This window comes from Malus domestica, chromosome 07 (assembly GCF_042453785.1).
Source record: "Malus domestica chromosome 07, GDT2T_hap1".
Lineage (NCBI taxonomy): Eukaryota > Viridiplantae > Streptophyta > Magnoliopsida > Rosales > Rosaceae > Malus > Malus domestica.
In genome coordinates, this window is record NC_091667.1 from 26,972,527 (window position 1) to 26,985,541 (window position 13,015).

At 37.1% G+C, this 13,015-nt stretch overlaps 1 protein-coding gene and 1 pseudogene across 1 annotated transcript; one reads left to right on the top strand and one right to left on the bottom strand.

Moving 5' to 3' along the window:
• Positions 1-465: 465 nt before the first annotated feature.
• On the bottom strand, positions 466-1,995 carry LOC114825884 (3-ketoacyl-CoA synthase 19-like; annotated as a pseudogene).
• Positions 1,996-3,435: 1,440 nt separating this feature from the next.
• LOC114826097 (probable pectate lyase 4) lies at positions 3,436-6,165 on the top strand. Its single transcript, XM_029105867.2, has 5 exons — positions 3,436-3,716; positions 4,675-5,026; positions 5,114-5,324; positions 5,405-5,473; positions 5,719-6,165. The coding sequence occupies exons 1-5, from the start codon at positions 3,590-3,592 to the stop codon at positions 5,953-5,955; spliced, it is 996 nt and encodes a 331-aa protein (XP_028961700.1). The 5' UTR covers positions 3,436-3,589; the 3' UTR covers positions 5,956-6,165.
• Positions 6,166-13,015: the final 6,850 nt, after the last annotated feature.

The following is a 13,015-nucleotide window of genomic DNA, read 5'->3' on the forward strand; positions in this document are numbered from 1 at the left end:
GATTGATTATGAAACTTCCAACTCGATAACTAATCAATTACTAAACTTATAATTAGCGGAATTAAAATTAACTAATAAAGATAACGTAATCGTGAAATACGAATTTAAAATACGAGATACGTAATAAATGGTGAAATTCCGGGGATGTGATTTCACAATGAACTCCTTTTTAGAATACTTATACACTATATGCTCATTTATGTTCTCAAATACAACATATAGTATACTTCTCATTTCATGAAATACAACAATAAAAAGGCTCGTTCGGAAATACTTTTAAAATTACTATAAACGTTTTTAGTGAAAACATTTTTGAGTTCCAAAAGCATTTAAATGCTTCTTGAAAGAAGCATCATTTATGTGTTTCTTCTACAAAATACTTCAAGTGTTTTTCTAGGATTCGCTTGAGTTTTTACTAAAAATTGGTTCAAAAAACATTTTCACCAAAAGTGTTTTCAGTAATTTTAAAAATACTTCCAAACGAACTCTAATTTTTCCTTAAAAAAAAACAACAAATTACACATAAAAAATAAAAAGAAAACTTTCAAAAGTACCCATTGATCTAACTATACCTCTCCTGGAAGGGTTGACCAAGGTTTTTGGAGGGTTGACCATCCACACATATTGCATTCATAACCTCCTCGAATCTGACAAAGCTCAAGTGTTCATCATTGATCCAGCTATACTTCTCCATGAAAGGATTCACTAGGGTTTCTGGAGGGTAACTTTCTATGCAATCTTTCCAGACATTGGCATTCTCCATGTCCCTTAAAAATCTCCCACACACAATTGTTGCACTCATAGCCAGCTCCAAAGCTCACCATAAAAATTTTCTCACCCTTTTTAAGCCTCCTCTTAGCCTCCATGTACCCCAAAACGTACCAAAGCCCTCCCGAAGATGTGTTTCCAAATCGGTGTAGCGCCATTCTCTCAGGCTCGAGATCATAGTCGTTGAGCCCTAAGCTCCTTCCAACCCCGTTAACAACTGCGGCTTCAGTAGGGGGTATGCAGAAGTGATCAAGCCCTGCCTTGAGATTCAAGCCAGCATTTCCGACTTTGTTTGGACGACGTGACACGATAACATAGCGCAGTAATTCTGTAAGCGGTAACACTTTTCGCAGTAGGATTCGAAGGTTCATGGTAAGAGCTTTGGCTGCAACTTTGGCTATGCTTTTGCTGAGATTAAAACCGCGGAATCCATTATTGTCTTCTACTTGCGTGGAGCAGCCATATCCTTCATCCATCGAGCCAAGATGCGTCCGCACGATGCATTGCAATTTCAAAAGCGATCGATGCTTGAGATGCTTTTTGTTTGTGAGGATCATAGAACACCCTCCCGAGCGATAGAGGCAATTAGCAAGCATCATAGGCTGAACTTTGCCTCGGTACCAATTTGGAGCAAGCGATTCTGTGCTCACAACGACGGCATTTACATTCTTGTACGTTTTTCAACAGGTTCTGCACAAGATCAATGGCAACGAGGCTTCCACTGCACCCCATTCCCGAGAGGTTGAACGCCTTGATGTGCGTCTTCATCTTGTAACGCTTTATGATCCTAGCCGTCAGAGAAGGCGCGGGAGAGAACAACGACACGTTGACAACAAGTATGTCGATATTCGAAGTTGAAATTCCTGCTATGTCGAATAGCTTGTCGAGCGAGCCAAACATTATATCGTCCATCTCCCAAAGTGAGTCTTTCAAACTAGGACACTCCTCGCGGCCAGCGATGACATTTCTTGGACCGTAAGTTTCCTCTCCGAGGCCTGAGTTAACGATGGTTTTGAGGAGAAACCTGTATTCTTCTAGCCTCAGATTCGTGTTGCGGCGGATAATCTTGACGCAGGATTCGGTGTCCAGCTTCCGGTCGTCAGTGGCCTTGTAGCACTCATAAGCCAACAAGTAGCATTGTTGGTGCCTCCGTTGAAGAACCAACTCGCAGAGGTAGATGAAAGCACAGACTAGAAGCAATAAACACATTGCTAACAAGAGCTCCATGGAGGCCGTAGAGAGAGAATTTGAGAGATTTCTAATGTTTGGTAGTTCTACTTATGCTCACTGCTTTGTGGAGATTTTATACTAAAACTGTTGACTAATTGTTTAGGTTACGACATAAATTCTTATATGTTGCCATTTTAAGACAAGGTTTTAATGAATGGTTTCGTTCAAATTTTACATGTTGAGTACGTGATCAATTATTATGATAATTGCTTTGTAACTTAATCGTGATCAAATTCAACATCTGTCGTTCACCATGTTTTGTTTATAATCATTTCGCTATGTTTTATTTTCTTTATAAATTTCTGAAGATCGTTTTTAGAAAAATTCATTCGGCTTGGAGATCAATTAGGTGTTTAGATGTGTCGAAAATATTAACGTTTATGATAACAAATAACATTATCCGGTAAAACATAAGTTTCTTTGGTACATATGGATGACTAAATGTAAATGGTCAACAAATAAATAAATAAATTATAGGAAATATTTTTAGATGATAAAGGGTATGAATGATTTTAATTGTGACTTTCATACAGTAAAATGATGTCACGTTAGAGAAATATTATAACAACATTGTATTGCATGCAATAATTTCCTATGATGAATAGCTTTATTGCGAGCTAAAGCTAGAGCCGTAATTCCTTCTTGACTCGATCTTAAATTGAATTATAAAATTCTCTACTGCGAAACTAACGACTCTATTAGATCCCGGCTGTAATTACGAGGAAAGGAAGAAATTTATGAGTCGCAGTGGTAGTAGTAGCAGTAAAAGCCTGTAAGCCAAGAAAACACCACACACTGAACCAATGGACCAGCCCCTCCATTTACATCATCCTACCCTTAAGTGCTAGTCTCCTTGCTGGCATTTTCCCTTCTGTTTTGGACCTTTGGTTTTATTTTTTTTTTTCTCAAATGTTGAGTCGATGTTTTCGATCTTTTGTTTTGTCAAATGTAGAAGTTTTTTTGTTCATTTTTCAGAAAAGAAACTAAATTGTAACTAGCCAAACAACTTAACCCACATATGTGTACAACATAAAATTTAAAGTCGTAGATGTTTGAGTTTGAACTCTTCATTTTTCTCATAACTCAATTATGGTAATTTCAAGTATTATACATTTTCCTGTGAACCTGTCACTTAGTATTATGCTATAATGATTTTTTTTTCCTACTTGTAAGTGAGAGATTTTAAGTTCAATTGTCGCGTATGATGAATTCAATCCTAAATTGTTATGATAGACCTAGTTTGTGGCTTAAGCTTACCCATATGGAGAAAAAGGCTTACCATTTTGATTATATTAGAACTGATTGTGATTGTGGTCACTTTATTTAATATATTATTTTTTTCAAAAAAAAAAAAAAAAAAAAAAAAGCTCGTGGGCATTGATTGCACGTGATGGAATTAAACGAAACTTGTGACATGATATCTAGATGGGGCTATGTTGGCACAAATTAAAATTTTAGAGGCTAAAATTCAAATTTCAAGTTTGGAGGGCAAAATGGTACAAGCATCAAAGTTTAGAGGCATTGTTTAACGACTTGTCGTCACATACAGGCGGCCGAGAGATTCCAATTTCAGGTGCAGGAAAAGACGGACATGGCTTCGCTACCGTACGCCGAAGTGGATTTTAGCCTGAGATCAATGGCCGGTCGGGCCGAGGGCTTTGGCCGGTTCGCCATCGGAGGCCTCAACGGGCCGGTCTATTTCGTCACCACGTTGGCAGGTTCTTTTATGATTCTTATCAGTTTTTAATTTTTGCCCAATTTTTGTTTTTGTCGTTTATGTCAATTAGATGCTTGGGAATCATGGTGGGGTTTTGTTTCTGAACAAAATTGAATATGGGGTTAGAAGAGATGAGAGAATTTGCAGACCGCAGACGTGAGTTAGGCTAGTTGATTAGGACGGTTCACCACCGAGCACGAATTTCGAATCGCCCTTGCCCATTGGACTAGTTTTAGATATTCTTTTTTCTTGTAAAAAAATTTTAAAAAAAAGGACTGAAATTTTGAGAGCAATACTAGCATTTTTAGCTGTTATTGCTTTAAGAAGATGGAACAAAATGAAACCATTCTTGCAAGTTAGATGCCCATTTGGTGCAAGGATCTGTAATCAAGTAGCATATGGCTGGATGAGGGACCAGATAGGCTGGATTCCATACTCCTAAGTAATGCATCTGTTTTTTTGCTTCTTACTACCAGGTTTTGTTTGGGGCCGCTTAAGCAGGAAGCAATTATGTTCATAAGCGCTTTTGTAGAAGTATATTTTTATTTTAAAAAATTGAATTTTTATGGAAGTGCTTCTTGAAGAAACATCTAACAGTTGCTTCTCCATGAGGGCTTCTACAACCTAGAAACACTTCAATTTTTTTGTAAAATGCAGTTGGAAGTGTTTTTGGTTGTTAGAACATGCTTATTGCCCTTTAAAAAGCAGTCTCAAACATACCTCAATCTTTCAGAATACTTATCAAAAACTAAAAATTGGAATGTACATTTATAAACAGCTTATTTTGAATTTTGATTGATAGAAAAATAAGATTTGGCAATATCAATATGACATTTTTGAAAAAACGGGTTGAGGGTGGAAACAAAAAGATAGTTTTTGACATTTTTGCTTTGTCTCCTTACTGGATGGAATGTTTTCCGTATTGCATCGATGAGTGGAATGTATGTTTTGGTGTTTAGATGATGGTCCAGGCTCACTTCGTGAAGGATGCCGAAAACAAGAACCACTCTGGATTGTCTTTGAGGTTTCTGGCACCATTCACCTTTCATCTTACTTGAGCGTGTCGTCTTATAAGACAATTGATGGACGAGGTCAGAGGATAAAGCTCACGGGAAAGGGACTTAGGCTCAAGGAATGTGAGCATATAATTGTATGCAACCTCGAGTTTGAAGGTGGTAGAGGACATGATGTTGATGGCATTCAGATTAAACCGAACTCTAGGCACATATGGATAGACCGATGCAGCCTTCGTGATTATGATGATGGACTCATAGATATCACCAGACAAAGTACAGACATAACTATCTCTAGGTGGGTTTAAACTTATGCCCTATAATACGATATAAATTTGGATACTGATATAACCTATCTGATGGTTTCTCCTTCCCTTGGAACCAGATGTTGCTTTGCACAACATGACAAGACGATGCTTATTGGAGCAGACCCCTCGCACGTTGGTGACAGATGCATTCGGGTGACAATCCATCATTGTTTTTTTGATGGAACAAGGCAAAGACAACCTCGTCTTAGATTTGGGAAAGTTCATCTTTACAACAATTACACTCGAAACTGGGGTATATATGCCGTTTGCGCCAGCATAGAATCCCAGGTTAATGAAACTTCGTAACTATCTCCTTGATCTTTAGAATCTATCTGAACTGCATTATCTAATTAAGTTGTTTATATCAGATATACTCTCAATGCAACATTTATGAAGCAGGGAATAAGAAAAAAACCTTTGAATATTATACAGAAAAGGTACATGACCATCTCTCGCTCATTTTTTTGATAGTTTGACATGAACAAGAAGAACGTAGGTTCATTATATCCACAGTAGCATTCTATTCTGAGGCAGGGTACAGTGACAAAAAAGTCACATGAAACTTTTTAATTTCATACCGTCTGGTATTTATTTACACTGAAAGGAATATAAGCTATTTGTACAACTTACATCCCTTTTCTGAGAAGACATTCTTTTTCAAATGTATATAATCTTCCAATAGGCAGCAGACAGAGAAGTGGCAAAGTCTGGCTTCATAATATCCGAGGGCGATCTATTCCTCAATGGAGCTCAACCATGCACATTGACAGGGTTCAGTGAAGAATGCCTGTTCCATCCAAGTGAATTTTATCCACAGTGGACTATGGAAGCAGCCTCAGATTCTCTTAAAGCCATTCTCCAAATTCTTACTGGCTGGCAATCCATTCATCGGCCAGCAGAGCAGGTGGTAACTGTATGATTTTATGTTCTCACTACATCTGTAACAGGATTTTATAGGTTCTATAACAGAATAGTCTTTGATTATATTTTTAATAAACTCCAGCAGATTTGCTATCTGCTGTTGTAATACTTATGAGTTTGTCAATTTGACTTATTAAACCCTGACAAAGTCATTCTGTCGTAGCTTAAAGACAGAACCTATCAATTATGATAAGCACTCCATAACACACATGCCATGTTTACATGCTTGTTCTCATGTATGTATGTATGTATGGATCCTGTAGATAAAGATGTATTTCCAGATTAATTATTTCACGTTAAACGTGCATAGAGAAAAGAATTCAACTAGATTGGCCGGCCGGCTCAGACGCAGTTGAGTTTATTTGATATGGGATTTAACACCTTTATATTTTGCAATTGTTTGACTTTGTGTTAACATGACCTAATCAGTTTTATTTTTATATTTTCTATTTGGAAATGTCAAGCATTCAAACATATACATCTTTATATATGATCATTTGGTTTGAATTTAAAATTTTCATAAACTTCCAAATTGATCTGAAGGGACGTGGTGGGAAATAATGAATCTGAAGGGATATAAATGCAAATAATGTCATTCATTTCTTTCATAATTGACTAGATGGTTCTCTATATCTTGGTTATAGAAATAACTTGAAGCTTGAGAAAATTGGCAGTTCTTATTCTCTCTGTGTTACCTGTATTAGTTATCAAAATGGTACAGTTTGTCTTGTAATAGAATTGCATCTAGATGCGGAGGCATCGTTGTGAAGCCAACAGTGACGATGAAGTTGTGGAACTAACTGAGGTGGAAGTCCTGTGGAACAAATCCGACAAGTAATTCCCCAAGTCATCTGGTGAATATCTTACCAACAACTCCAAATTTTTCTCCCCACTCTGCATTACCATGTATGTGTCATAAAATTCTTGATATCTTGGTACCAGTTTCTGCTCAATTGAAACCTTTAAGTCATCCCTCAATTTCCTATCCTCTACAATCCATGATGTCTGTTTCCTGTATGCCTCTTCAAACGCTGCGTTGAACATTTTAAAGCATTCCCTTGCCATTTCCGGAGATGTTTCTGATGACTTCTCTGGTAATGATGATAACACCTTTGTCCAGGCTGTGGATTCGTAGTTTGAAGCGTACAGTTTAAACTTCTTCGTGTGTTCAGTGACCCAATCTTCACCGAGGAGGAGTTTCAGGTTCGGTGTTTGCTGCACCTTCTCAACAATGAATTGAAGATTGTTGGCAAGGAAGAGATATGACAGAGACGCATCTTTATAAATTTCAGCTTTCGTGTCGAGCTTGCACATAAGGACTAGAATGAGCCAAGCTAGGTGGACTGACACTGCTGGTGTTGAACCGTCATCTGCCATTGGGCTCTTGAAGTGAGATACTTGATTCTTCGGTGGTGGATAGTCAGCAAGGATATCAGAGAGAGCTCCATGGTGGTCTGCTAATGAAGATACTAAATTCATCACTGATTGTGTCAACGGGTGAATCCTGCCACCAGAGGCTAGAAATTTTGATGAATCCTTTTGAATGGTTGATTCAAAGACAGAAAGACTAGACTGGACAGAATCTGAAAGTTTGAGCCACGATGCCAGAGCTTGTAGTTTTATTGCTTGGGTTGATGCAGAGGTAAATATTGATTCAATCTCTGGCCAAAGATTGGAGAATACTTCGTAGAGTTCCAGTTGCCAGAAAATTCTTTCCCGGCACTTCTTGTTCTTCACTATGAGTTCCGGAAATCTGAATAGGGTGGTTGCTCCTCCTTTTGTTATCTCATAGAAGCATGAGTCTGCGATTGTCTCAGATGCTGAAAACACATGATCACAGAGAACTTTTTCTCCATGAAATAGTGCTTTCACAGCAATCTTCGCAGCATCCATCCAGTTCATGATTATGTTTTCTAGTCCTTCCGAATCCATTTTATGGATTTGGGAAGACTTGAACTGTTGGATTCCAAGGCGATACAATCCCTCATCTACTATTGACTTTCGGATAACTTTGTATATCTTCACACACTCATGACCATAGCCGGAACTGATCATACAATCTGCTATGGACTTCAGATCCGCCATGGCGAGAGCCGAGACCCTCTCCACCTCAGTGATCGACCCACCAACAATTTCCAACTCTTCTGATCCACCCTCGTCTTCACCATTAAATGTGCATGATCCGATTGAGGTTCGACTTGAAACTGATTCAGGGTCAAGGTGACGCCGGTTTGCAGACAATATCTCATAAAACTCCCTTTCAAGCCTTTTCATAGCTGTTTGCATTAGGTTTTGAGCAAGCACGAGCTTGCTGGATGGAGAGCTTTCATGAACCAAAACATGCATAGCACTACGCAAGTCCTTTACGGATTTGAGAAGCTGTTTGGCCTCTTTTCTGCTACTCTGGAAGATAGACGTGAGTTTGGTGTATGAGGAGGAGTTTGGATCCCATTTCGTGATGATGAATTCAGCTGTTTCGATGTTTTCCTCCATCATCGAAAGAGACAAGGTCGGGGAAGGTTTTGGACCGGTGGAAGTGCTTGAAGGTGTGTAAGAAGAATGGTTTTTGACATGCGAGAAGGAAAAGAGGCATGACATTCCTTTCCTTGGTGTGAGTGTAGTACTACCACTCTTCAGGTACTCGGAGAGCATCATTGAGCTGGGAATGGTGTCGAGAGAGAGAGAAAGAGAGAGAGTTGAGCCGGGAATGGTGTTGAAAGAGAGGGAGAGAGAGAGAGAGAGAGAGAGAGAGAGAGAGAGTTGATTTTATGGTTGTGGTTTTTGGTTCTGGAAGGGTTTTATAGAGGAGAGCCGTCCGGTTTCCAGTTGAGGGAGGTGGATTTGCTTATTTGCTTGGAACCTTACTATTTGACTGACTCTGGATCTGATTTTTCAATATAATTAATCAAGCAATTTTTGCATCATATTTTTAGTTTTTTTAATTTTAAATATATCATGTTCAATGAATCATATGGTCAAGCTGCATGCATTCTTCTAGTTAGTCAAATTTAAATCCCTTTGCTTGTATCCAAATATATAGAGATTTCGCTTTCTGTTGAATAATTTGATTTAGTAGTCAAATTGTGAATCTGAATTTGCTGATTGAGTGATATTTTCAATGAGCGATCGTCTAATTAGCAATTTGAACTAGTATCTGGCTTGCTCCAAAATGCAACTGATCGATATTGTTAATTTTAGATGAAGGTGGAGTTGTGGTCCTTTTGGAAGAGAAAAGAGCTAGGGTTGGTTCCACAACAACCGGGAAGCAACCTGGAAAGAGCGGGGTTTGATTAGTTAAAACCATTTTTCAAGTTTCCAGTTCGTCCAAACAAGAACCAAACTAATTATGACTGACTTGATAAACTAGTGTTTACTTCTAATGTCATCATTCTTCACGCGACTCATAAATGGACGCTTTTAGAAAGATACCTTGCTCACCAAAATGTTAAGATAAATGTTAAAAATGGATGATCTGTGTAGCTATCGGTGTGACTGTTAATCGTTTAATATATGTGAATTCCACTTGAATTTACTTTAGAGTTTGTTAACCAACACTCTCTCATAGAAGTGGATTCTTTTTTATTTATTTATTTTATGAATAAACGATATTTTCTATACTAAGGGAATGGGATGGGTTTAGGCTAGTAATAATGTGGTTCAAACCCGCATTGGGCGATAATCGAACCTAAAACCTCTTCATTACAAACGAAAAGGAATACCACTAGATCGTAATATTAAGTGGCCATAGAATTTGATTCTTAAAATAAGAAAATAACAAATACTTATTTGAAATATATTCCCAAAGACGGTGCATCTTAACCATAAAAAAAATGTTCCTCACTATTCCGACAAGTTCTCAATTACGTAGATAGGTAAGCTTATCAATTATCGATGGTGAAAGGCTAATTAGAATTTGTCAAAGGTATGCACCCATAAATCAAATAATAATTATTATGTGCACCTACATTTGACTTGCATGCATGATCTCTGATCAACGGCTGAAAATATGAGAGAGAACCAGTCTCTGGGCTGCCACCATTGTTAATTAAACTTCGTTTATAATTAAGCAATAATGTTTACCAAAGCTGGCAATGGGGTTGATAAGATAGAGGATATCATCAGCGTGGATTGGAGAGCTAGTTAGATCTCCACGTACAAATGCACGTGTAATGGTATGAATTAACGATAAGATTGATTTTTCATAAATTTTTGTGTTATAAGTTATAACACAAATTAGATTAATAGCATCACGTGACGTTATTGACGATAATCATAACCAAAGTCTAAAATATCGATGATATCAGAAATATCGGTAGTCTAAAAACATGGAAATTTCGATGGAAATATCGAGATATTATCGATATCGATAAAAATTGAATAAAAACCACGGAAATTGTAAGAAAAACTTGGAAATTTTTATTGAAACTTTGCATGATGTTTATTTAGTCAATTATCTATTAGTTTATCGCAAAAAATTGGAAGGAAATGCATTGCATGATTGATTTAACTGATTTAAGTTGATTATATAGCGAGCTGACAAACATTGTGAGTGTAGAAAATATGTAGTAATTAATGAAAGAAGTTTAAACACACCATAATCATTTATATATAATGAATTAGTACAATATTTTACACTTTATACATTGCATGGTAAGATACATGAGTAACTTAGTACCACATAGAGTTCCTATGAGATTCAAAATGTTCACTATCTTCATCATCTCTATGTGTATAGTAAGTGTATTTTAGCATATTTTCACAAAAACATAAGTGATATGGTGGTCAAGGTGTTGAATGAGTAAAATGGGAGGGGTTCGAATTTCCTTGGTGTTTTTTTAAATATAGAAATTTATCGTAGATAATAAATATTAACTTGCAAGCCTTGCAGACATCTTAACAACCATATAAATATTATAGGCTGAATATGTAATCACAAACACATATGTAGTGAGTTGGATAAGGCCCATGTGCGTGGTTGGCAAAGGGAGGGGTTCGGATTCCTCTATGCGCAAGATTGAGACTTTTCAGCATTTTTCAAATATTTTTGGGTTTCATCTCGCAATATTATCGATAATATTCTAAAAAACGCTAAGCGTTAGTCGGGCCCTAAGCGGATTTACGTAAAATTACTATATATGTTATAAAATATGAGTATATTTGTAATATTTTAGGGTTTTTTATGTTGATTTTGTAACATTTACTTAGCTTACATATTTAATTCATTATTGGACTTTGCTTTTTTTTATTTATTCAAATATTGGTCTTTGCCCTTCAATTAATAACAGCCTTGTTTTCTTATAAAAAATAAATTTATTCTATAATGCTACAGATGAGGTAAAGAAAAGCATTGTTTACTTATTTCTACAGATCTCTACCCACTTTAATATCTTATCAGCCGGTGACCCTTTACACACAAACCCAGAAAATCTCTCTCTCTCTCTAGTTTTACCAGAAACCTCTAGCAAGGCCAGATTCAGATGCAGATGCAAGTTGTGATGCAGGTGCGTCTGCGAGTCTGATGCAAGTGCGTTTGGTGCAGATGTTGCTGCGAGAGTTGGAGTTGCAGATCCTAATTCTTTAATCTCTTTCCCTTACTCCAAAACCCAGAATCGCCCTCTCTTTTTCGTCCCAAAGCCCATCTGGGTCCAAAAGCCAGAGCTTTTGTTTTTCGACGAAAATGGCGGTGGCAACGCAGGAGCGGGAGGAAACAGCGGGGGATGGAGCCGGGGCGGAGATGGGAACTCCGACGACTCGTCTTCGTCGTCGTCGTTAGTTTCGGGATTCGGAGTTCTGGGTAAGTTTCTCAATAGGTGGAGATCCCGAGTCGCCGCCGATCCGCAGTTCCTCTTCAAGGTTCTAATGGAGGAGGTGGTCGGAGTCAGCTCCTGCGTCCTCGGTGACATGGCTTCCCGGCCCCAATTTCGGCCTCAACGAGCTCGACTTTGTCTTCTCGACTTTCGTCGTCGGATGCATACTCAATATCGCAATATTATCGATAATATCGCGACATATTGACGATAATTAATTGGATACGTATGAAAATATCGTCCTCTCACAAAAACGATATTATCGGCGAAATATCGTCGATAATATCGATATTTTATACATTGATCATAACAGAAGACTTCTCCTTCTTGTTACCATTTTCTGCTTAAGCATCTGGTACATATATTAATATTGCACCATTACTCTCATTCAATTATATTCTATAATTCTATAACAAGCCTATTAGAGAAACTTACATCTAACGAGTTTACCGTCATATGACGTTCTGGTCTAATGATGCATTGTTATGTATTAGTTATTTTCAAATTATAGACCTAATTCCTTTGTACCGAAATAGGGCCGGTCATATGACTTTGTATAAAAAAAAATTATTTGTTTTCACACGTAAGATGTCGATAAAATTATACTTAGAAAATCACTTCAAACTTAATAATTTAGAAACACAAAAAAACTAATTTATTTTGTATTGTGAGAATTAAACGAAAAATCTCCAGGTTTACAAGTAGATATGAGTTTTGTTTTCCATCTTAACTTTTAAAATGTTTTTGCATAAATCGTGAGCTGTTTTTTCTTATTTACTAACCTTGTCAATATGAGAGTAAAAAAATAATGATGTTTTTGAGTCTTTATTGATATGTATAAGTAATAAATGGGTACTAAATTAAACTTTTTAATGACACGTCATATGATTTGCAATTTGAAAAAAATTGGTCAACGCATTACTCTTTGTTAAAGATTAGACTTGAATTGGAACAAATAAGGATAGGCAAATACCTATTGGATATGGGTAACCATGGTTACCCGCCCATTTAAATTAAACGGTTACGGTTATGGGTAACCGTTTAGATAACTAAACGGTTATAGGTATAACTGCTTACCCGCGAAATTTAAATAGGCGGTTATGGGTATTAACCACGGTTATAAACGGGTAACCGTTTACCCATTTGTTTTATATATGTAAAATTAACACAAACCATGCTCTCGATCTAATAATACTTAGCGCCCAATAAATTAGCAAGGAATTCATCGGTCATTCTCTCAATAACACTGCT

What these genes read in the sequence shown, in the direction of transcription:
- LOC114826097 (XM_029105867.2), top strand. Translation starts at nt 3,590, where the DNA reads ATGGCTTCGCTACCGTACGCCGAAGTGGATTTTAGCCTGAGATCAATG. An exon ending in TTTCGTCACCACGTTGGCAG is followed by an intron (nt 3,717 to 4,674) that starts GTTCTTTTATGA and finishes TTTGGTGTTTAG; the next exon opens with ATGATGGTCCAGGCTCACTT. An exon ending in ACAGACATAACTATCTCTAG is followed by an intron (nt 5,027 to 5,113) that starts GTGGGTTTAAAC and finishes CCTTGGAACCAG; the next exon opens with ATGTTGCTTTGCACAACATG.